This window comes from Hypanus sabinus (assembly GCF_030144855.1).
Source record: "Hypanus sabinus isolate sHypSab1 chromosome 24 unlocalized genomic scaffold, sHypSab1.hap1 SUPER_24_unloc_20, whole genome shotgun sequence".
NCBI classification, from domain to species: domain Eukaryota; kingdom Metazoa; phylum Chordata; class Chondrichthyes; order Myliobatiformes; family Dasyatidae; genus Hypanus; species Hypanus sabinus.
Window position 1 is genome coordinate 195,222 of NW_026778934.1, and position 24,779 is coordinate 220,000.

The 24,779-nt window shown below is 51.4% G+C and overlaps 2 protein-coding genes across 7 annotated transcripts in view; one reads left to right on the forward strand and one right to left on the reverse strand.

The window, feature by feature from the left end:
• LOC132385484 (methyl-CpG-binding domain protein 1-like) overlaps positions 1-24,779 on the forward strand; it is a 237,946-nt gene that overhangs the window by 25,341 nt on the left and 187,826 nt on the right. For 4 of the 6 annotated variants that reach the window (XM_059957579.1, XM_059957588.1, XM_059957582.1 and 1 more), the window contains one exon: positions 15,637-15,710. The gene's annotated coding sequence lies outside the window, so the exon portion shown is untranslated. Of the gene's footprint in view, positions 1-15,636; positions 15,711-24,779 lie in introns of those variants that run through there. The other 2 variants (XM_059957590.1, XM_059957578.1) reach the window with 2 other exon arrangements.
• The window catches only part of LOC132385487 (uncharacterized), a 19,850-nt gene continuing 9,877 nt past the window's right edge, over positions 14,807-24,779 (reverse strand). Inside the window, exons 2-3 of the mRNA XM_059957593.1 lie at positions 17,142-17,345; positions 14,807-15,269 (exon numbers count right to left, since the gene is read on the reverse strand). Of these exons, the coding sequence (XP_059813576.1) occupies positions 15,033-15,269; positions 17,142-17,345 (441 nt within the window). The 3' untranslated portion in view covers positions 14,807-15,032. The remainder of the gene's footprint in view (positions 15,270-17,141; positions 17,346-24,779) is intronic.

Genomic DNA, 24,779 nt, shown 5'->3' on the forward strand with positions numbered 1-24,779 from the left:
TCTCGCCCACACATGGAGGGGGCGTGTCACTGACCCACCAGCCCCACCCAGAGATACAGTCTGTGGAAATGTGCCACTTCGCCGTGCTGACAGGCTGCTGCCACGCTGTGAGGTGGGAGGAGGGAGGCTGGGGGTGCAGATTACAGCTCGGTGCACTGACGTGATGAAGAGATCTGTGCGGACGGCATGCAGAACAAGGTTTTCACTGTATTCGGCAACACGTGAGACTAATAAACCAATTTACGGATTTACAATCCTGCCTCCAGCCCTCTGCCTTCCATTCCTCGCCACACCAGGGTTATAGAAACAGTGCTGTAGAGGGCCACAGCAGGCTTTCTCAGTGTATCTCTCTGTCTCTCTTTTGCCCTGTCTTTTCTTTTTCTCCCCCCCTCCTCCCACTCCCCTCTCCTCTCCCCCTTCTCTCTTCCCCCTTACTCTCTCCGGTCCTCCTCCCTCCCCTGTCTCTATTGGAAAGATGCGTAGTGCCAACCCATCACATATTTACCAGTGACACTGTGAACACATACACTTGTCCACTCTCCATGGCCCCACTGCCTGTACTGACTCCCAACAAACATCAATCGATTCCCCACCACCCTCCATTATTACTGCTGGCGCTTGTGGGATCTCGCTGTGTACAAATCAGCTTTGCAAGTCACGTGTCTCTTTGGGAGAGAAGCACATTTCCCTTTGCTTCTGGTCTGGCTCCAGAAACTTGTCCAAGTCTTGAGGGACTGAGTTATGGAGAGAGGTTGGGACTTAGGAAACCGATCTTTTGAGCTGTATAAAATCATGAGAGGCACAATTTTTCCCCAGGGTAGGGGAGTCTAAAGCCAGAAGACACAGGTTTAAGATGATGGGGTGAGATTTAGAGGGGACCTGAGGAGTAACTTTTCCTCACAGAGGGTGTGGAACGAGCTACCAGAGGAAGTGGTTGAGGCAGGTATATGAACAATGTTTAAAAGACACTTAGACAGATACACAGATAGGAAAGCTTTAGAGGGATACAGGCCAAATCGGACTAGTTTTAGGACAAGTTGTTTCAATGCTGTCTTACTGTGCCTCTCGGGTGAGGGAGGAGCTTAGAGGGCAATACCTGGGACGGGGAGGACTTGACTCTCCAGCTGCTCGATTTCCGACCACGTCCCTTGGCTGTGCGGGGTGCTGGGTTGGTTTAATCCCTGATCGGCATGGGGTGGGGACGGCCAGCTGAGGGTGAAGGATATGTGGCTGAGCTGTTGAGGGAGAAGTGGAGTGTGTACATCTGTGGCTTTTAAACACAGCTCTGGTCCACCTCCGCCTACTCCAGCCAGCCTGTGTGTCAGGTTGGTGTGTGTGTGTCTGACACTGTGTTTGTGTGTGTTCAACGTAAAATTTATGATTGGATTACATATACGTCACCACATGCAAACCTAAGATTCTTTTTTTGCGGGCTCACTCAGCCGTTCTATGGAACAGTAACTGTAAACAGGATCAGTGAGCAACAAACTGTGCAAATGCAAATATAAATAAATAGCAATAAACACCAAGAGCATGAAATAATGTAAAGGGTCCTGAAAGTGAGATCATTGGTTGTGGGAACATCTCAATAGATGTTCAAGAGCCCAATGGTTGAGGGTTGTAACTGATCCTGAACCTGGTGGAGCGAGTCCTGAGGCTCCTACCTGATGGCAGCAGCGAGAGAAGAGCACGGCCTGGGTGGCGAGGATCTTTGAAGATGGATGCTGCTTTCCTATGGCAACGTTTCAAGTAGATGGTTGGGAGGGTTTTACCCGTGATGTACTGGGCCGAAGTTCCTCAAACTGCGGAGGAAGTAGAGGTGCTTCTGTGCTTTATTTGCAATCACATAAATATGATTGCAAGGGAGGTTCCCTGAGACAGTGACACCCAGGAATTTATAGTTACTGACCCTCTCCGCGTCTGATCCTCCGATGAGTACTGGCTCATTGACCTCTGGTTTTTCTCTCTCCTGGAGTTTACACTCAGTTTTTCTCGTCTTGCTGACATTGAGTGTGTGTGCGTGTGCGTGTGTGAAGTATCTGTTTTTTGTCTCTGCGACACTGAAGTATCTGTCTTTGTGAAACGTGTGTGTGCGTGTGTGTGTGTCTGTGTTAACTGCATTTATCTTTGTCTCTGCGACACTGTGTGTATGTGAAGTATCTGTCTTTGTCTCTGTGACACGTTATGTGTGTGTCTGATAATTATGATAAACAGAAAAGAAGCCTCCCACCCTTCCCACCATCCCCACACACAGCAGCTTTCATGTTGGGATTGATTGGAATTGTATAATTGGCTGCCATGCAAACATGGTGGGGATGGGTCCATCGCTGTGTAACACCGGGGTACGGTACATGTGAGGATCGGTCTGTCACTGTGTAACACCGGGGTACGGTACCGGTGGGGACAGGTCTGTTGCTGTGTGACACCGGGGTACGGTACCAGTGAGGACAGGTCCGTCGCTGTGTAACACCGGGGTACGGTACCGGTGGGGACAGGTCTGTTGCTGTGTGACACCGGGGTACGGTACCAGTGAGGACAGGTCCGTCGCTGTGTAACACCGGGGTACGGTACCGGTGGGGACAGGTCCGTTGCTGTGTGACACCGGGGTACAGTACTGGTGGGGATGGGTCTGTCACTGTGTGACACTGGGGTACGGTACCAGTGAGGACAGGTCCGTCGCTGTGTAACACCGGGGTACGGTACCGGTGGGGACAGGTCCGTTGCTGTGTGACACCGGGGTACAGTACTGGTGGGGATGGGTCTGTCACTGTGTGACACTGGGGTACGGTACCGGTGGGGACAGGTCCGTTGCTGTGTGACACCGGGGTACAGTACTGGTGGGGATGGGTCTGTCACTGTGTGACACTGGGGTACGGTACCAGTGGGGACAGGTCCGTTGCTGTGTGACACCGGGGTACAGTACTGGTGGGGATGGGTCTGTCAGTATGTGACACTGGGGTACGGTACCAGTGGGGACGGGTCTGTCACTGTATAATACCGGGGTACGGTACCGGTGGGGACGGGTCCGTCACTGTGTAGCATCGGGGTACAGTACCGGTGGGGACGTGTCCGTCACTGTGTAACACTGGGGTACGGTACTGGTGGGTATACTCTCACTGTACAACACCGGGGTACGGTACTGGTAGGTATACTCTGTCACTGTGTAACTCTGGGGTACGGTACTGGTGGAGACGGGTCCGTCACTGTGTAACACCGGGGTACGGTACTGGTGGGTATACTTTGTGTGTAACTCCGGGGTACAGTACTGGTGGAGATGGGTCCGTCACTGTGTAACACCGGGGTACGGTACTGGTGGGTATACTGTGTCACTGTGTAACACCGGGGTACGATACTGGTGGGGATGGGTCCGTCACTGTGTAACACCGGGGTACGGTACTGGTGGGTATACTCTGTCACTGTTTAACACTGGGGTACGGTATTGGTGGGTATACTCTGTCACTGTGTAACACCGGGGTACGACACTGGTGGGAACGGGTCCGTCACTGTGTAACATTGGGGTACGGTACTGGTGGGTATACTCTATCACTGTGTAACACCGGGGTACGATACTGGTGGGGATGGGTCCGTCACTGTGTAACACCGGGGTACGGTACTGGTGGGTATACTCTGTCACTGTTTAACACCGGGGTACGGTATTGGTGGGTATACTCTGTCACTGTGTAACACCGGGGTACGGTACTGGTGGGTATACTCTGTCACTGTTTAACACCGGGGTACGGTATTGGTGGGTATACTCTGTCACTGTGTAACACCGGGGTACGATACTGGTGGGAACGGGTCCGTCACTGTGTAACATTGGGGTACGGTACTGGTGGGTATACTCTATCACTGTGTAACACCGGGGTACGGTACTGGTGGGTATACTCTGTCACTGTGTAACACCGGGGTACGATACTGGTGGGAATGGGTCCGTCACTGTGTAACTTTGGGGTACAGTACTGGTGGGTATACTCTGTCACTGTGTAGCACCGGGATACGGTGGTGGTCGTTTAATAATATGGGGAAAAAGACTGAAGTCATTGGAATCGGTTCATTATTGTCACGTGTACAACGCGGTGAAGATCTTGTCTTGCACACTGTTCATACCGATTAGATCATTACATGGAGCATTGGGGTAGAACAAGGTAAAATAATAACAGGATGCAGAATAGAGTGTCACAGTTACAGAGAAAGTGCAGTGCAGGTAGACAATAAGGTATGCAATCAGAATGATGGAGATTGTGAGGTCAAGAGTCCATCACATCGAACTAGGGACCTCTCAGTTGCAGAGTAGAAATCTATCCTTCAGCTTGGTGGGACTTAGTTTTAGTCTTTTGTATCTCACGTTGGATGGGAGAGGGGAGAAGAGTAAATCTCCAGGATGGTGAGATCTTTGATTCTGCTGGCCATTTACTGAATCAGCAGGAGGTGCAGACAGTTGTCTACAATGCATCCTGCTGAGACTCACAGCCTAGTAATCCAAACACAATGCACTGCTTCCCAGTTGGAGTGGTGATATTCCCCCCCCCCTCTCATGACTCAGCCCACTGGCTGGTAGTTGCCTCACCCTCCCATCACCCAGGCTGATGTCTGGAAGTCACATCCCTCCCCCTTCCCCCCTCTCCCCCATCTCTTCTCCCCCTCCCCCAAAGCACCGAATCTCTTTCCCCTCCCTCTCCCTCTCAGGCACAACAAGCTGCACCAACCAGCGCCTCACCTATTAAACCCTTTAGTCTAATCACAGAGTAATTTACAATGACCAGTTAATCCACTTGGACAGTTGGAGGAAACCCACCCGCTCACGGGGATACTGCACAAACTTTCTTGCAGTGGACGGCAGAATTGAACTCCGACTCTGATGCTCCAAGCATCCATACCATCGCACTAACCACGACACTATGCTGGCGACCCAGTGTCCTCTCATGCAGAATCTTCCTACCCTGGGTGGGGGGAGAAGGGGAGGAAATAAATTTTCTGGCTGTCCACACTATCGTTGTAGCTCGTAGTTTTGTATTCTGTGTGCTGTCTGTATCTACGTGCCTGTGATGCAGCAAGTAAGTATGTCTGGTTCCTGTACCTCACCATCCTTGTGAACGTAACAATAAACTTGGCTTGACTTGCCCACATCCAGAATTCTTCTGCCCCTCAGCTTCTCAATGGTCTATACTCAGTGGGCACTTTACTGGGTACCTGCTGTACCTAATAACTGGGTGGCTGGGCAGAGATGCGTCCCTACCAAAGGAGGTGTAAAGTGCTCCTTCCCTCCGCTAGCCTGCAGGTCACCCTTGGTCAAGGTGTAGTACCTGCTCAGCCCCTTGATCAGGGTCACGTGAAACCATGGGAGCAGGCTGGTCGTATGAGCAGCCGGTGCTTATCACAAGTCCTGGTTATGCGACCGCTGACACCAGGCAGACAATCTCTGAAAAGAGAGTATTGATAATGGCCTGTCTGGTAAAGACACTGCCCAGAAGGTGGCAATGGCAAGCCACTTGTGTAGAAAAAGCAGTCATGGTGATGGAAAGACCAAGATCGCCTGCACCATAGGACACGGCACATAATGAACCTAATACCTGATAATGTGGCCTCTGAGCGTATGTTTGTGAGAGATGGAGAGTACACGACAGGCTCTTCCAGCCTGTTAAGCTGCGCTGCCTGAAAACCCACCTATTTAACTCCGGCCTAATCAAAGGATGGTTAACCTAACAGCCTACCACATCTTTGGACTGTGGGAAGTAGTGGAAACAGCTGCCCTTCTGAATCACCTTGTTGCCAGATGCTGCTGTCAGAGGGGAAGATGGGGGTTTTGGGGGGGGGGGGGGTTGGTGAGGGGGTTTGACCAATGAGTGCAGGCTTCTCTCCGTTTCCTCATGCCAGTAGTGGAGTTATCCAGCGAGGGAGCAGAATCTTTTACCCTCTGAGACACAGCCCACCCCCTCAGCAGCAGATCCCACTGAATAGCCGGCTGCCCATATTCTTTCCCCCACCCCTCACCTACACACACTAGGGGAGGGACACGTGTACTCAAGCAACCATGACCCACACAGACGTGTACTCACGCACGCACTCACGCAGACACACGTGCTCACTCTCACAGCCGTGACACTCGTAAGCATTTACACAGTCACGAGGTGTTGGGTGTTAGGTCTGCGGGGCTTTGTGGCAGAGGATCCACCTCCTGCACTCCACTGGAAGCTTCCCAGTCGGAGAGTTGCCCCCGCCCCAGGCCTCATGCTGATGGTGGAGACATCACATTGTTACAGCTCCTCCTGGACATCTTGTTCCTGCCGGCTGTGCCGTCTTTCCACTCGAATCCAGTTTTCCTGTGTTTGGCCCCTACCCCTCCTCACCCTCTCCACGTTACCTCTGCAAATGTGGGCGCTGTGGCACGATGCTGTTACATCTCTGAGCATTTCGGGGTTCAATTCCGGCATCGCCAGTAAGCAGTAAGTTTTTGCCTTGAATAGTTTCAGCTTCCTTCAGGGGTTCCGGTTTCCTCCCACAGTTCAAAGACCTACGGGTAGGTTAGGTGGCCATTGTAAATTGTCCCATGATTAGGTTAGGGTTAATTGGGGTTGTCGGGGGTTGCTGGAATGGTGCAGTTGTAATTGTAACTGTACCTGCCTCAACCACCATCACCTCCACACCCTCTCTGTGTGAAAGCCTCACCCCTCGGGTTGACTTTAAATCTTTTCTGTTTCGCCTTTGATCAAACACTCCTAGTTCGAGACTCCTCTACCCTGGTTGTCATAGAGAAAGAAGTACAGCACAGAAACAGGCCTTTCGGCCCATCTAGTCCATGCCTAAACCATTTAAACTGCCGACTCCCATCAGCCTGCACTGGGAACATAGCCCTCCATCCATGTAGCGAGCCAAACTTCTCTTCAGCCGGCCCGTCCCCACTGGTACCATACACCACTTAAATTGATAGATTTGTTAAGGCGCACGGTGAGTTCAAGACCACGAAGTAATGTTGCAACTCTATAAAACTCTGTTTAGACCACACATGAGGTGTTGTATTGAGTTCTGGTCGCCTCATTATCAGGATGGGATTGGAAGCGTTAGAGAGGGTTTACTGGGATGCTGCTGGGATTAGAGAGTGTGTCTTAATGAGGATTGGTTGAGTGCGCTAGTGCTCTGACCTGACAGGTGTACAAGACGATAAGAGGCATAGATCGAGTGGACAGCCAGAAACTTTTCCCTGGGGTAGAAATGGCTAATAACAGAGGACATCTGTTTCAGGCGATTGGAGGAAAATATTGGGGGAGGGGGTGTTAGATGTAACACCCTACACGGAGGGTGGAATGTGCTGCCAGAGGTGCTGACAGAAGCAGGTAAATTAGGGACATTTAAGAGACTCTTAGATAGGCACATGGATGAGAGAAAAGTGGAGGGGTGTGTGGGAGGGGAGGGTTATATTGTAGGTTAGAGTGTCAGCATGATATTGTGGGCCGAAGAGTCTGTACTTAGATGCAGTGTTGTGTGAGTCAGCCATCTGGCCTGTCAGCCTTCTCTCTACATTCATTAAGACCATGGCTAATCTGGCCACGGACTCAGCTCCACCTCCCTACTTTTTCTCCTTAACCCTTAGATCCCTTGCTCTGCAAAATTCAAACTAACTGTGTCTTCAGTGTATTTAATGAGCTAGCCTCTGCTGCTTCCCAGGGGAGAAAATTCCACAGACTCACTACTCTCTGGGGGGAAAAAAGCAGTTTCTCCTCATCTCCATTCTAAATCTATTGTTTCCCCCGGCTTTCTCTGCCGTCAGAGTTCTAAAGAGTCCACAAACACTAAATCTCGGTTTGTCTTCAGCACAATTTATTTACAGTCAGTGCCCACTTTATTAGGTACACCTGCTCATTAATGCCAGTACCTAATCAGCCAATCAGGTGGTAGCAAATCAATGCGTAAAAGCACACAGACGTGTCGAGAGGTTCGGTGGTTGTTCAGAGCGACCATTGGAAGGGGCAAGAAATGTGACCGAAGTGACTTTGATTGTGGAATGACTGTTGGTGCCAGATGGGGTGGTTTGAGTATCTCAGAAGCTGGGATTTTCGCACACAGCAGTCTCAAGAGTAGAGGTTCACAATCTGGGGTCCACAGACTCCTCGGTTAATGGTAAGGCTCTGTGGCCTGAAGAAGGTTGGGAACCCCTGCTCTGGCGTTTACAGAGAATGGCGTGGAAAACAGACTAAAGACCATCCAGTGAGCGGCAGTGCTGTGGGCGAAAGCGCCTTGTTAATGGGAAAGGCCAGAGGAGAAAGGTGACAGTAACTCAAATAACCACACGTTACAACCGTGGTGTGCAGGAGAGCGTCTCCAGATGCACAACACGTCGAAGCTTGCCGTGGATGGGCTACAGCAGCAGAAGACCACGAACACATAATCAGTGGCCTCTTCATAACGTGGCCAGTGATTTTACAGTGAAATGCGAGGAATGTGCTGGGGCAGCCCAGCCTCCTGAGCTGATATAGCATGCCCACAGCTTACTAAACCCTATAAAGCCTGCGTCTTTTGGACGTGAGGGGAAGCCAGAGCATCCAGGGAAACCCACGCGACCGAGGGGAACATGTCCAAGTTCCTCATGGATGGCATTTGGAATGAAACTCCAGTCGGTGACCACGGGCATTGTGCGTAACCATGATGCCCAGGTTTAGGAGGCCAACAGCCAAGTGCTGGGAGATACAGCCAGCATAGGGGTAGGGGGCTGAATTGCCTGCTTCCGCGCTGGTGGACTCGCTGGCCCCTCCCTTGCCTCTGCGGGAGGGGCTCCCAGTTACAGTCAAAACAAGCGGGCTTCTCCACCCGCTAGCACCAATCCTGTCCATCCCAAACACCGCAGGACAGTGCGGCGTGTCCGAAGCCCGAGCGGCTTGGCACAGGGTGAGTTTAAATAACGGGAGCTCTGGTCCCCGGGCTTCGCTTGGCTGGGTGCAGAGGAGGTGCAGGCAGCGGGAAGAAAGCAGTTGGGGAGGGTGTGGGAAACAGGCGTCCCAGTTTGGGAGAAGAACCTCGTGGCTGTCTTGGCCTGTGCTGATGTACAGGCTCCACCCAAGCGGGTTTGGACACTGTTCCTCTGCCGTCGGCGGCAGGCTGTGCTATTCTAAGCTGACTGCTGCTGTGGCTCACCCTTCCTTTCTGTATGTAGCAGCAAGAGAGAGATTTCTGTGTGTGTGTGTGAGACAGACAGATATTGAGAGGGAGAGAGAGCATCTGTACAAGTGGGGGGGGTTGGGAACACCTCTGTGTGGCTGAGACATGCTGTGTGTGCACGAGTGTGTGTTTTGGGAGATCTTTGTGTGGGAAAAGTGGTCTATGTTTGGGCGATGTACTTTGGGAGACGTACTATGTGTGAGTGGGGGTGGGAATGCTTTGTGGGGGGAGTGTGTTTCGGAGATGAGCTGTGGGTGCATCTGGGTGATGTGCTCTGTGTGTGTGTGATGTGCTCAATGTCTGAGGGACATCGTATGTGTGTGTGTATCTGAAAGGCAGTCTGTGTGTGTGTGGGAGAAAGAGAGATGTTCCCTTTGCTACTTTAAGTGTTTGGGAGATGATCTGTGTGTGTATTTGTTTGAGGGACATTCTCTGTGTCTGGGAGATGTGCTCTGTGTGTCTGAAAGACGTTCTCTGTGTGGGAGGTGATCTGTGTGTCTGGGCGATGTGTGTATTTGATTGAGGGATATTGTATGTGTGTCTGGGAGACTATGGTGTGTGTGTCTGTAGTGTTATTGATCTATGCGTGGGTGTGTATGTACCTGGTCGATGTATGTGTATGTTTGTCTTATTGCGTGTGTGTATGTTTGTCTTGGGCATTGCATGTGTGTCTGGGAGACAGGCTGTGTATTTTTCTGAGGGGAGGTATGTGTGTGTGGAACATTCTGTGAGTGTGACTAGGACATGTGTGTGTGCATGAGGCTTACACGTTCTCTGTCTCTGGGAGAGGGAGAGGGAGGAAGAGAGAGAAAGGTTGTTTGTCAGAGGGATCAGGACACGTCCAATTTCAGGAAAGCCACTCTTCATAGACCTGCCCCCACCCTTCACACTGTGCCTCCGGCCTACGTGTAAACAGCACTAAATGTGTTGGAGTAACCGTCGGCTTGCGTGCAGGGAGGAACAGCAGCCTGAGGCAGTGAGGAGTTGTTTCATTACGGTGCACCTCTCGACTGTGGGCTGAGGGCAGTTGCCCACCTGCCCTCCACGGTGGGGTGTGTTGAGCAAAGCCAGAGGCTCAGTTCTATCTGGGAAGGTGGAGGTGTGGGTGCTGGGGTGAGCGCAGTGCAGGTAAACGGGCTGTTCAACTGCGACAGCACTGACAGCCCCTCAGCACCCACGGGTGTGCAGACCGCAGGCCGTGCAAACCAGTGTTGGTGAGACTGATTCCATTTTGGCAGCTCGGTGCACGGAGCCCAGGGTGATGGTTTCTTGAGCCGCCCTTCCCCCACCCCCCATCTCTGCTGGCATGCCGGGGCATCACGCAGTCCTGGGTGCTGCTCAGCTGTCCTACCTTCCACTGGCAAAAGTGGTGGTGTTATCCTGTCAACTATCCCCCTCCCCCTCCCCTCCCTTCCTCCCCCTCTCCCCTCTTCATCTCCTCCCCCTCCCCTCCTCCTTCCTGCCCCCTCTTTCTCCTCCAACTCCCCAACTCCCCCCCTCCCCTCTCCTTCCCCTGCACTCCCCTCTCTCCCTCTCCCTGTGCTCTACTCTCTCTGCCAGTCACTGCCCTGGCCTGTATCCAGGGTAGTGAAGCCAGGCAGGGTGTTTCTCAATGCGAAGGAGTGGGTGGGCCTGGCTGCTGAGAATGGAAGGAGGGGAGACACAGACCTTGTGCAGTGACCACTACCACCCTCCCCACTTTCTGTGACGCCGGGACTGCTCAGAGAGCTGTTAGTTGCTAATGAGCCCTGTTACTGGTGTGGGAAACACGGCAGGCACATTTCGCACTGCGAGAGCTCGCTAACAGCAACAGAAATGGTGTTTTTTTTCCTTTTGAGTAATTTCTTGTTTTTGTTTTAAATCACTCTGAATTCCCCACGCAGAGACAGCTGTGGTCCCTGGTGCTGTGTGTGTGTGTGTGTGTGTGTTAATGTGTGTGAGTATACCTGTGAACGCTTGTGTGTGAACCCATGAACGCATGTGAGTGAGCATACTTCTGAGCTCGTGTCTGTGTGCGTGCGTGTGTGTGTGAGTGTGCGTGTGTGTGTGTGTATCTTGTGTGTGTGTGTGTGTGTGTGTGCGCGTGTGTCTGCATGTGCGTGAGTGCGTGTGTCTGTGTGTGTGCGCGTGTCTGTGTGCGTGTGTGTGAGTGTGTGTGTGTGCGTGTTAATGTGTGAGTATAATTGTGAACGCTTGTGTGTGTACCCGTGAACGCATGTGAGTGAGCATACTTCTGAGCTCGTGTGTGTGAGTGTGCGCGCGTGTGTGTGTGTCTGTGTGTGAGTGCGTGTGTGTGCGTTTGTCTGTGTGCGTGCATGTGTGTGCGTGTGAGTGCGTGTGTGTGCGTGTGTCTGTGTGCGTGCGTGTGTGTGTGTGCGTGTGTGTGTGTGTCCGTGTCCGTCTGTGTGTCTGCAGGCACCTAATGCTTCCCAGTGCTTGGCTCGGTGGGTAAGTCGGCTGTGAATTCTACCCCACTCCCTGGGTGGGGGCTGGAACCCGAGGGAGAGCAGAGGCAGGAACGAGAGGGGGATAAGCCGCGGTCCGCGGGCCTGTTTCCGAGCCGGGCTGCCTGAGCTGGAACTCCCCCACTTCCTGCACAATATAAATCGGCTGCAGGCGAGTGGGGTGGGTGGTGGGAGGATGTCACACCAACGTCACCTCACACCTGATAGCACCACCCCCGACACTGAGCAACTGGGGCAACCCCTCGGGAGGGCAGTGTCCCCTTGCAGATGACACAGTGCTGTTCTCCAGAGTCCCCACCAGCGCGATGAGACTCTGGTCACTTGCCAAATGGCAGAGGAGGTGGGAGGAGAAAAGAAATCCTTCAACCAGTTCCGCCCTGCCTGTCCTCCTTGACAAACAAGCTGGCTTGGTCTGCAGCCAAGCCTCAGAGACAGACCTCCTCCCTCCCTCCCTCCCTCCCTCTCTCTCTCGCTGGGTCAGGCTTGTCAGCGTCTCTCACCAAACCCTCGGTCCTTTCGCTTGGTTTGTTGGGGTGGGGAGAAGAGGTTTTCCAGTCTGGCTCATGCAATTTAAATTTTTTTTTGTCCTAGAAAACTTCGAAAGCAGTTTGGCAGCTGCTTTTTGAGGGGTGCCCTGGCTGTGCAGTGGGGAGGGCCTGTAGTTCCCGTCCCTCCCTCTCCACTGACTAGCCCCTCAGCTCCTCGAGTTGTGAGGGGGGAGGAGACAGGAAACTGACGTTTGCCTTGGCAGGGAAAGAAGACAAACGCCTAACGTTTTTACACGCACACTGTGCGTGCGGTGGTCCGCGTCCCACTGCCTGGGCAGAGAGCGCAGAGAAAGAATCCTCCCCACCTTACAGCAGGAGGGTCGTATCTCCCGCCTCCCCTCCCCCCAGCTACAGACCCCGAGATGGGGAGGTGAGAATCGATGGGGTTTCGATACCTTGTCTTCGATCGGCCAGCCCCAATGTCACATGGCATGAAAGCAAGCCCTTCAGCCCAACTGGTCCCTGCCTACCGACTGACCTGTTTACCTGATGAGATATTCCCCTTTGCTCCATATCCCTCTAAAACTCGAAAGACTCAAGCACGTTTATTATCAAAAGTCCTATGCAGTATACCACCCTGAGATTGGTCTTCCCACACAGACAGCCATGAAACAAAGGAAACCACGGAACCCATTCAAAGGAAAACATCAAACCCCTCCAACGCACAAAGAAGAAACAAATTGCGCAAGTGGCAAGAGAAAGAGTGAAAAACACAGATCATAAATGTTTAGAGAGATGTGGGCCAATGGGACTTGCTCAGGTAGACACAACGAGCTGCCCAAGGAAGTGGTGGAGGTGGGTACAGTTACACTGTTTCATAGACACTTGGACAGGTACAGGGATAGGAAAGATTTAGTCTAATCTTTCCCTATTCGTTTACCTGTCTGAAACCCACCTCGACTGCTTCCTTTGGCAGCTCGGTCCATATACGGAGTACCCTCTGGGTGAAAAAGTTGCCCCTTTAGTTCTTTCCCCAATACCCTGGGAAGGTGAGGTGGTGGGGTGCAGATACGACTCTACTAGAGGGGGCATAAGGGGCTCCTTCCTTTTGCTATCCTGCAGGTCACCCTTGGGCAAGGTGTAGACCCTCTGATCAGGGTCACATGAAGCCGTGGGAGCTGGCGGTGGACGGTCATATGAGCAGCCGGTGCAGATCACAAGTCCTGCTTCGGCGACCACCGACGCCAGGCAGACAATCTTTGAAGAGTATTGAGAATTGCTGGAGTCACCTGTCTTGTAGACACTGCCCCAGCAGAAAAAGCTGCCAAGAGCAATCGTGGTCATGGAAAGTCTGTGATCACCTACGTCATATGACGTCATAATGAACAAACAAACCCTAAGGGAAAAGACTTGTGGTTTTATAAACCTCTATAAGTTCACTCCTCGGTCTTATAACTCAAGCCCTCCAAATTTCAAAGTTAGCTTTATTTATGAATATGTTACTATACACTGTCCTTGAGATTAATTTTCTTGCAGACTTTACGGGAAAATATAACAGAATTTACGAGAAACTATAGATGAACGGACGAAGCCTAACAAACACCCAACGTGCAAAAGACAGATTGTGCAAATTTTAAAAAACCAAAACGGAGAACAAGAGCTGTGAAGAGTCCTTGAAAGGGAGTCTGTAGGTCGAAGAATCAGTGGTGGATGAAGTTACCCAGAGCAGTTCAGGAACCTGATGGTTGTAGGGTAATCACCGTCCCTGAAGCTGGGGGCACCACGGTAGCTTAGTGGTTTACCTGGCATTATTACAGCTCGGGGCATCCTGGAGTTCAGAGTTCAATTCTGGCACTGTCTCCCTGTGACCGAGGATTTCCTCCGGGTGCTCCGGTTTCCTCCCACTGTACCGTTTAGTAGGTTAGTTGATCATTGTATAATGTCCTGTGATTTGGCTAGGGTTAAATAGGAGTGTGGTTGGCTGGCACAGTGGCTTAGTGGTGTGGGAGTTGAGGCTTCCGTATCTCCTGCCCAGTAGTAATACTGAGAAGAGTTCGTGGCCTGGATGATGGGTGTGTGTGTGTGGGCTGGGGGGGAGGGGGGCTTCCTTTGATATTGGATTCTGCTTCCTTGTGACGCTCCGTGTACTCCGTGGTAGGGAGGGCTTTGCCTGTGATGTCCACCATCTTTCCTGGTAACATCCTGGTGGATCTTTCCTGCCCCCTGTCCAGCTTAATGGTACTCCCAGGTGCGGTCTTACTGACGTCTCGTACACCTGTAACGTGACGTCCAAACTCCTGTTCTGCAGTCGAGTCTCCGTAGTGCTCAACTCCTAAACGTGGCAGATCCTAACAATGAGAACACTTTAATATTTGGCTTTGTGCGTGCGAGAGATGTGTGCTTTCCGAGGGTGGGGAGACCTTTATTGTGCTTTCTTGCGCCCCCTCCCAATCTAACATTATTTCAAAGGTTCAATTTAATGTCAGAGAAATGTATACAATACACATCCTGAAATGCTTTTTCTTTGCAAAACATCCACAAAAACAGAGAAGTGCCCCAAAGAATGAACGACAGTTAAACGTGAGAACCCCAAAGCACCCCCCCCCCCCCGGGCATAGGCAGCGGTGAGCAACAATTCCCCCCTCCCCACCAGCAAAACAAAAAGCGCACCTGCCACCGAGTACAAGCGTCAGCTAAGCAATAGCAAAGACACGGACCTTGCAGTTACCCCAAAGGCTGTCACAATTCATCCGGCATTCAGCAACCCACAGGTTCTCTCCCTTCCTAATAAGGGAGAGGGGGGTGTCCCCCATTTTCACAGTGAGCGGGAGACATAACGACAACCCACTGGTTTATGATGTTAAAAAGCCTGTTTGGTCACTTTATACGAGCTCTGTTCCGGAAGATCGCAAAGATCTTGGGTTCAGGCCTACAGCAAGAGATTATACCGGCCTCTCTGACGACACACGGGTCTCCTGCCGTGACACCGACCCTCGACCTGCCTGTCTCGAGCCCCGAGATTGGGCTTCCAAAGACTAGGCCGCCTCTCAGGATGTCCCCTTGTCATGCCGAACAATGGCCAGTCATGGAGCCCTGAGAACGGGTCCCATTCCCGCAAAGAACCAAAGCCAGCGTGTAACTCCAGCTCAGGGTCTTCCAAAGAACCCTGAAAGGGAAAAAGAGTTATTAAAGATGGAAGTAGAGCTGTTTTCGAAGATGCAAGCAAAGGAGTCGCCGTTTAGTTCTATCTTAACTCTGCCTAGACCAAGACCAGAACTAGAGGTCATTGTTTCAGGGTGAAAGGGGGTTATGAGGAGGACCATCCTTAGTCAGAGTGTGGAAGTGATGGATGCAGATTGGACTGTAGCATTTAAGAGAAATTTGGACAGGTATGTGGATGGCAGGGGTACAGAGGGCCGTGGTCCAGATGGGACGAATGGCCCATTTCTGTGCTGTAGTATTCTATGACACTTCTATTCTGCAAGCAAAATTGGGTGAAAAACTGAACTCTAAATGCTGTTCTCTGTCCTCAGGTACTCTCGCTCCCGTGGGCCTGCTGGTTCACAGAAGGCCACAACAGAGAGAGAAGGTAGATCAGAAAGAATCGGTAAGTGATGCAATCCTTCTGATGTTTGGGCTGAACAACAACCGAATCTCTTGACCATGTCTGCATGCTTTTACACATCGAGTTATTCATTCTGTCCACTGTACTTACCGACACTAAGTGGCTTCTCCCCTCCCCCTGTACCTAATGAAGTGGCCACTGATTGTGTGTTCATGGTCTTCTGCTGCTGTGGCCCATCCACTTCAAGCTTCAACCTGTTGTGCATTCAGAGACGCTTTTCCGCACACCATTGTTGCAACGTGTGGTCATTTGAGTTACTCTCACCTTCCTGTCAGCTCGAACCAGTCTGGCCATTCCCCTCTGACCTCTCTCACCAACAAACCATTTCTGCCCACAGAACTGCCACTCGGTGGATGTCTTTTGTTTCTCGCACCATTCTCTGTAAACTCTATAGACTGCTGTGCACAAAAATCCCAGGAGATCAGCAGTTGCTGAAATACTCAAATCACCCTATCTGGCACCAACAATCATTCCACAGTCAAAGCCACTTAGATCACATTTCTTCCCCAATCTGATGTTTGACCTGAACAACAACTGAACCTCTTGACCATGTCTGCATGCTTTTATGCAATTAAGTTGCTGCCACGTGATTAGCTGATTAGTTATTTGCATTAATGAGCAGGTGCACAAGAGTAGCTATAAAGTGGTCACTCTGTGTATATACAGGCCCTCCTGTGTTTACCACAGTGTCTCTCTCCCGAGTGCCTTTCCTGGGTCGAACTGTTTGTAAATCCGAAACCTAGCTTCCTAGCGATAAGCTTGAACAACAGCTTTGGTGTTTGCTTTGCACCCGTGTCTTTGTATCAGGTGAGAGGGTGGAGGTTTCAGCTTGATCTGAGGAGATTAAAAGTAAATTGATAAATTGGTTTATTATTGTCACGTACTGAGGCACAGTGAAAAGCTTGTCTCGCAGACGGTTCATACAGATCAGATAGTTACACAGTGCTTTGAGGTAGAACAAGGTAAAACAATAACAGAATGAAGCATAAAGAGTCACAGTTACAGAGAAAGTGCAGTGCAGATGGGTAATAAGGTGCAAGGTTGATCGTGAAATCAAGAGTCCCTTCTTATCGTACTAGGGGACTACATAGTCTGTTAACAATGGGGTAGAAGCCTAGTGGGACATGTTTTCAGTCTTGTATCTTCTGCCCAGTGGGAGGGGGGAGAGGAGGGAATGTCTGAGGCGGGTGGGGTTTTTGATTCAGCTGGCTGATTTACCGAGACAGCGGGAAGTGCAGACAGAGTCCGCGGAGGGGAGGCTGGTTTCCGCGATGTGCTGAGCTGTGTCCACCACTCTCTGCGGATCCTTGCAGTCACGGGCATAGCAGTTGCCGTGCCAGGTGGCGATCCATTTGGATAAGATGCTTTCTGTGGTGCATTGATAAAGATAGCTAAGGGTGGATGGATCCTTACCTGAGGAGACATGCTGAAATTCTTCAGCTTCCTACAGAAGTAGAGGCACTGGTGAGTTTCTCGGTCCATTGTCTCCACGTGGTAGGACCAGGACAGACTGCTGGTGATGTTCACTCCTGGGAACTCGAAGCTCGCGACCTCAGCACTGTTGATGTAGACAGGAGCATGTGTACCATCCTCCCTTCCCGAAGTCAGCAACCAGCTCTGTGAGGGAACAGTTGTGTTTGTGACACCATGTTCTGAAGCTCTCAATCTCCTCCCTGTACTAATTGAGATATAGCCCACCACGGCGGGGTCATCTGCAAACTTGTAGATGGAGTAAGAAGAACCTGGCCACGCAGTCCTGAGTGTACGGGGACTAGGGGAGGGGGCTGAGCATGCAGTCTTGTGGAGCACTGGTGTTAAGAATAATCACAGTGGAGGTATTGCTGGCTGTCATTAACAATTGTGGTCTGTCGGTCAGGAAGTTGAGGATCCACTTGCAGAGGGAGTGTTGGTTCCCAGGCCTTCGAGTTTGGAAATGAGTTGGCTTAGAATTACAGTATTAAGGGCGGAGCTTGAATTGATAAACGGTAGTCCTACCTAGGTGTCAACCCTGCTCAGGTGCTCCTGGTATGAGCTTTGGGCCAGGAACTGTTCCACGAAGCCAACGGAAAGGCAGGCAAAGCAGAGGCCCACACTGGTGATTTGCAGAAAGTGAGAGGGGTCCAAAGAGAATCTTTGGTGCGGGGTCTCGAACTGAAACGTCAACACTTTCTCCCCCTTTGCCCCCCAGCCCCACCCACAAGTCCTGCTCGGCCTACCAACAATTGGTTTTATTAACTTAGAGGTACAACACAGAACAGGCCCTTTTGGTCCAACAAGCCACCCTGTCCAGCAACCCACCTATTTAACCCTAGCCTAATCACGGGACACTTTACAATGATCATAGTTCAAAGTACATTTATTATCAACATTATACAATCTTGAGGATCATCTCCTAGCAGGCAGCCATGAAACAAAGAAACCTGAAAGAACCCATTAAAAAGAAGACCGTCAAATACCCACTGTGCAGAGAGAAAATAAACACCAATCATGCAAGCAGCAAACGTGAGCAAGTAGCGTTCTGAACTGGAGTCCACAAAGAGAGACCCTTAGTTCAGCGCAGAGCTGAGCAGCGGGCTGAAATAGGCGGCCCTTGCTTCAGGCCCCGACACCCTGACCATTGCAATCTGGCCTGGGGCATGAATCGGCAACCAGACATTGGGTTCAGTTGCCTCCATATACTCTGGGGCCTGGAGCCCACCGCCTCGATACAGTCTGTACCCGACCTTTCCGGTTCAGCCCAGCACTTAAATCGTCGTCCGAACATCAGGTTCTGTTGCTTCTTTGGTCTGTGGGAGGAGACCAGAGCACCCGGAGGAAATGCCCCGCGCCCATGGGATGGACGTGCAAACTCCTTACAGACAGCGGCTGTAACTGCCTCATCACCATGCAGCGGTGAGGTAGCCGCTAGTGGTGGGTGGGCTCAGGACACTACCCTGGGGTGCGCCTACAGGGACATCCTGTGGCTGATTGACTTTCGGTCACCGCAGCGGCCCTCCTTTGTGCTGGGAACAATTCCAGCCAGCCGGTTCCCATCACCCCCGTTTAGATCAGGGCCCTGTCATACCCGACTGGATCTAATGTCATTCCTGTGATATTTTGCTTTTGATTTTGTAGAGGTGTGTGTTCTGTTGTATTCATCGAAATTCACAGACAGGCAGTTCGGCCCACTGAGTCTACCCTTCCCTCGGAGAGAAAAATTCCCCCTCAGGTCCCCTCTCCACCCCTCACCCTAAAGCCATGCTCCCTGGGTTTGGCCACCTCTGCCACGGGGTAATTCTCCCTGTCTCTACCCCTTGTCCTTCTGTCCACCACTAACAGGTCCCCCCTCAGCCTCGCCCACTCCAGGGAGAACAGACCCAGCCTCTCTGGTCTCTCCTCGCAACTGAAACATCCTGGGGAATCTCCTCCATACCCTGTCCAGTGCAGTCACCCCTTCCTATAGTGGGGTGACCAGTACTCCTGCTGTGGGCTGACCAATGCTTTATAAAGTCGTACCATCACCTCCCTGCTCTTGTATTTGCTGTCCCGGGTAATGAAGGATCATGTCCTGTGTCTTCTTCATTGTATATGTCCAGAATTAGGCCGATCGGCCCATCGAGTCTGCTCCACTCTCTCATCGTGGCTGATTTATTATCCCTCTCCGTCCCATTCTCCTGCCTTCTCGCTGTAACCTTTGACACACTTACTAATAACGAACCTATCAACCTCTGCTTTAAATATACCCACTGACTTGGCCTCTACAGCCGTCTGTGGCATTGAATTCCACAGATTCACCGCCCTCCGGCTAACGTGATTCCTCCTTATCATTGCTCTAAAGGAGACGTCCTTGTACTCTGAGGCTGTACCCTCTGGTCTTTGACTCCCCCACGATAGGAAACATCCTCCTCACGTCCACTCTACCTAGGCCTTACAATATTTGGTAGGTTTCAATGAGATTTCCCCCCCCCCCCGCCACCATTCCTCTAAACTTCAGCAAGTACTGGGCCTGGTTGTTACCAGAACCTCCTTGCCCTGGCGAGTGCAGGCAAGTATCCTGTTTGCTTTTCTATGCCATGTTGTGTACCTGTGCTGTGTGCGAGAGTGTGTGTGTGTGTTTGTTTTGTAAGAGATTTGCGTTAGTGGCCCACTGGAGACATTCATCTGATCTGAGTCACAGGGAATAAGGTTCCGTCTTGGCTGCTGTTGCTGGCTGATGCATAATTGGCCTGTGACGAGGGAGAAGCGTTGCGTTTATTTTTTTTCTTCTCACCGGAAGGGGCTTTTACAACCTCAGTGCTTCTGGTGAAGCATTCTCAGCTGAGGCAGGATCACGCCGGCTTGTTGTGAGGAGAAAGCGCTGCGCTGGCATCCGAGGGCAGAGTGGAGCAGCGGGTTCAATCCCGACCTCTGCCATCCGACGCCTGTGGAGTTGTGCAGGGTCGGTGGGTTAATTGCCCTCTGAATAACTGGGGAAAAGCAGGGAAGTTCAGCAGGGCAATGGGATTGCTCTGTGGGCAGAACAGCGTGTCACATCATGAGTTTGGAATTCCGACGCGTGCGCGGGTGTGCATGTGTGTGTTGTCTCATTTGCACATTCACCCTGTGGCCTTGTGGATTTCTCCTGATCACTCCGCATCCCTCCCAAGTTCCGACATGCGCTTCTCTCCCCCCCCCCACCACCAATATCTGGGTGGGGTTGGGGGAGTTTGACACAGTAACATGGGAAAGGGGCCGGGGGGGAGTGTGAGGAATGGGTAGAATGCTGGTCAGGGCAGACTCAATGGGCTGAGGGGCCAGCTTCTGTGTTCTCTGACTCTTTGACGATCTGCGACGGGGCCCGTGTGAGACATCGCCGCTATTCCCTGGACTGATCATCATCAGAATCAGTTTTAATATCGGTAGCTTATGTTGTGAAATTGGTTTTGTAACTGGAGTGCAATGCAAAGCATGATAAAAATTTACAAATCTGCATAGACACACTCACACTCGCACTTGCACACGGACACACTTATTGTAATTTGTAATATATTTATAAAAAGCATAATTTTTTCAAATAGTGAGGTAGTGCTCGTGGGTTCAATGTCTGTTCAGAAATCTGGTGACGGAGGGGAAGAATCTGTTGCTGAATCGTTGAGTGCATTACCCTCCGGCTTCTGTACCTTCTCCCGCTGGTAGCGATGAGAAGAGGGCGTGTCCCGGGTGGTGAAGGATGCCGCCTTCTTGTGGAGATCTCCTTGAACAGTGGGGAAGGTTGTGTACGTGGCAGGGCGGGCCGAGTCTGCGAGTCAGTCTCCTGCGACCCTGTGCATTGGAGCGACAATTCCAGACGCCGATAGAGGGCTCTGCACTGTACGTCTGCAGAAATTTGCTTGGGTCTTTAGTGCCATACTGAATCACAGGCGTGCCTTCCTTGTGACTGCATCGATGCACTGGGCCCAGGAGAGATCCCGCCCAGGAACTTGAGGCCGCTCACCCCAGGATCAGAGTCCTTTGCGTCCTTACTGATGGTAGTGATGGGGGGGGGTGGATTGTGCCTCTGGTAGCGCAGGAGACTGAGGGCAGATAGGTTGATGTGGTAGAGGAGAGGAATTAACGGTGCTCCATTAGAGCAGCTGGAACACAGGCAGCTCCTTGGCGAAGAGCTCGCCCATTCTGCGCTTGGTCTCCCTTGTGTAGAGAGTAACAGAAAAAGAGAGACCTTAAGACATCTAGGAAGAGAATTAGGCCATTCAGCCCATCAAGTCTGCACCGCCATTCCATCATGTCTGATGTATTATCCATCTCAACCCTGTTCTCCTGCCTTCAGCCCCTAACCTTTGATGCCCTGACTAATCAAGAACCTATCAACTTCTGCTTTGAATATACACAATGACTTGGCCTCCACAGCCATCTGTGGCAATGAAATCCACAGATTCACCACCCTCTGGCTAAAGAAGTTCCTCCTCATTTCTGTTCCCTGTATTCTGAGGCTGTGCCCGCTGGTCCTAGACTCACCCACTGCAGGGCTATAAATGCAATAAGATGTATATATTAAAAAAATGTTGAAAACTAGTACAAAAATAGTGAGGCAGTGGTCATGGGTTCAATGTCCATTTTAAATCTGTTGGCGGAGGGGAAGAAGCTATTCCTGAAAATTTGACTGTGTGCCTTTGGGCTCCTGTGCCACCTGCCTGATGGTAGCAGTGAGAAGGGGGCATGCCCTGGGTGATGAGGGTGTTTAATGATGGGCGCCTCCTTTTTAAGGCACCGTCTTTGAAGTTGTCCTGGGTGCTAAAGGAGGCTGGTGATGGAGCTGACGGAGTCTGTAACTTTCTGCAGCTTTTCCCGATTCTGTGCAGCTTCCCTCGCCCATACCAGACAGTGGTGCAGCCAGTTAGAATTCTCTCCATGGTACATCAGTCTAAATTTGCGAGTGTCTTTGGTGACATGCCAGATGTCCTCAAACTCCTCATGAAATACAGCCGCTGTCATTACCTCCTTTGTAATCGCAGGAAGTCGGACTGGAAAGGCTTGTTCTGCGTTGCACTGCAAAGCAAGTCTAGATGGATTCTGAGGTTGGTCCCCGAGAAGGGCTGCTCCCATATCGTTCTCATTCCCGGGGAGTAGCATTGGAACAGATCCGCAAGCAGATGCACGTTGTAGAGACTGAGCTCGCGACTCCCGATGGGGAAGGAGTTCCCCCCCTCTCCCAGCAGGCCGAGGCCCCTCTGCAGTTTCCTCGTGGAGGCTTGCTCGGAAAGGCCTCATTCGTCACAGAAATCAGGATTCAGATTTATTATTGCTGACTTAGATGACGTGAGATTTGTTTGTGGCAAAGGTGTGTTAACGTAAATTATGAACATAAAGAATCAGGATAAAAGTGAGGAATAAATGAAGGCTCTCGGCTCAAAACGTCGACTGTTTATGCCTCTCCATAGATGCTGCCTGACTTGCTGAGTTGCTCCAGCTTTTTGTGTGTTGCTCAGGATTCCCAGCATCCGCAGAATCTCTGGTGCACCAGAGAAGTAAGGAGGTAGTTTTGTGATTCAAGGTACAGGCACATTGAAGCAGTGAACTGCATCGTTTGAGTTGGTGACCATCATGCCCGAGGTTGTGCTGGGGGCAGCTTGCAAGTGCTGCCATGCATGCCAGCGCCACATAGCAAGCCCAAACAGCCTGGCAGTAGAACACAGAAACCAAGAAGCGTCAAAGCAAAAACAGCAAAACCAGCCCCAGACTCCCCTCCCATCCGCGCGCACATATTGTCCCAGCCTTCAGTGGACTCTAGCCTGCTCACAACGGGCTTCGATTTCCCCAGCGGACTTGTGGATTCAGATCTGGCCAACGGGCCTCAACCTCTAGACTTCTGGTCCTTGGCGTTGACTGCTGAACACCAGACCTCGAAATCCAGACTCGCCGATGGCGGGATGCTGAATACAGGTTTCTCCCTCAATCCGAAGGTGCAGCGTTCCTATGAAACTGTTTGTAAGCCGAAATGTCGTAAAGCAAAGGAGCAATTACCATTAATTTATATGGGAAAAATTTTTGATCGTTCCCAGACCCAAAAAATAACTAACCAAATCATACCGAGTAACACATAAAACCTAAAATAACACTGATATATAGTAAAAGCAGGAATATTATGATAAATGTACACCCTATATACAGTAGAAATAGTGTAGGTAGTGTAGTTTTATTTATCAATATCAGGAAAACAGCAAGCCAAAATCGATTTGGAGAAAAAAAATCGGTACATACACGCATGAGCAAACAACTGCCCGCACAAGGCTTCACGGTCATTGTAGTCTTTCTCTGGGAGTGGGCATCTTTTGCTTGTAAAAGCAAAAATCCTCTTTGGTTAGCGAAAACAGGTAGTAATGTAGGTCTGTCATAACAGCGAGTTGTCGTAAAGCGAACGTTGGAAAAACGGGGGGCACCTGTACTAGGACCTGAGCTCCGGTCTCACTGATTTGCCAGCCTGGCATAGTGAGGGCAGGCTATTGGACCTCGTACCTCTTGCCCACACGGAACTCCAACTCCGGAACCCACCGACAACTGGCTGACCCTCATCTGCTCTCTGCTGCTCTGAAATTGGACCGTGGATGTCCAACGTCCACGTCGCCCATGTTTGAGACTTAGGTTCTGGTGTGACCTCTGATTCCCCCACATACCTGTCCCTATACCCTAACCTGAGCCGTTCAGAAATCGGAAGGTGTTCCTAAAACTTTGAGTGTGTGTCTTCAGTTTCCTGTCCCTCCTCTCTGATGGTAGTAATGAGAAGAGGGCGGTGAGGAATGCAGTGATGGGTGCCACCTTTTTGAAGCCCTGACTTTGAAGATGGTGGAACTAGATACAACCACTACGTTAATGGGGCATTGAACAGGCAGGGTCTACTGTCTGTACAATGCGTCTTAATGCTGGCAAATGGATTTAGTGGAACTGGACAAAGGGGCTAGCTTGAAAGATTTGGGCTGAAGGGCCTCTCCCTCAGCTCTGTGAACACCTTACTCGTCTGAACATCTCGGGAATTGAGTCTTGGCCTTGTCGACCTTGACGTCAGCCCTGAATCTCCTGGGATCCCCCTCATTCCACTTCCCAACCCTGAGAATCCTGAGCTCCCCAGGCCCAAGTCCCATCAGGTCCTGCGGTACGGACGTTCTCCCCTCCCCCCACTTCCCTGACGCAGATCACTCGTGTAAACATTCAGGCATCCTGGACTATAGCAGCTAGGTACCGACTCCCGCTGTGACGCTGTCACAACCCTACCCCACCCAGGCGAGAACAGAGATCTCCTGCCCCCATCCCCACCCCGGGCTGAGGGGAGGAGAGGGAATAGCACTGGGGCAGGAAACAGGCCAGATCTGCTTCTGCGCCTGTGCTGTCGATGGGGTTTACTGTCAGCTGAGGCGCTGCCCACTTCCTTTCCCTCGGCCCCGAGGAGCAGCATTCGAGGCTCCGCAGTAGCACAGAGGTTAGCTCGTCTCTTTTATACCTTGTGGTGTCAGAGCTCAGAGTTCAAAATGTAAGGAGTTTGTACGTTCTCCCCGTGACCACCTGACTTCTCTCCGAGTGCTCCGGTTTCCTCCCACGGTC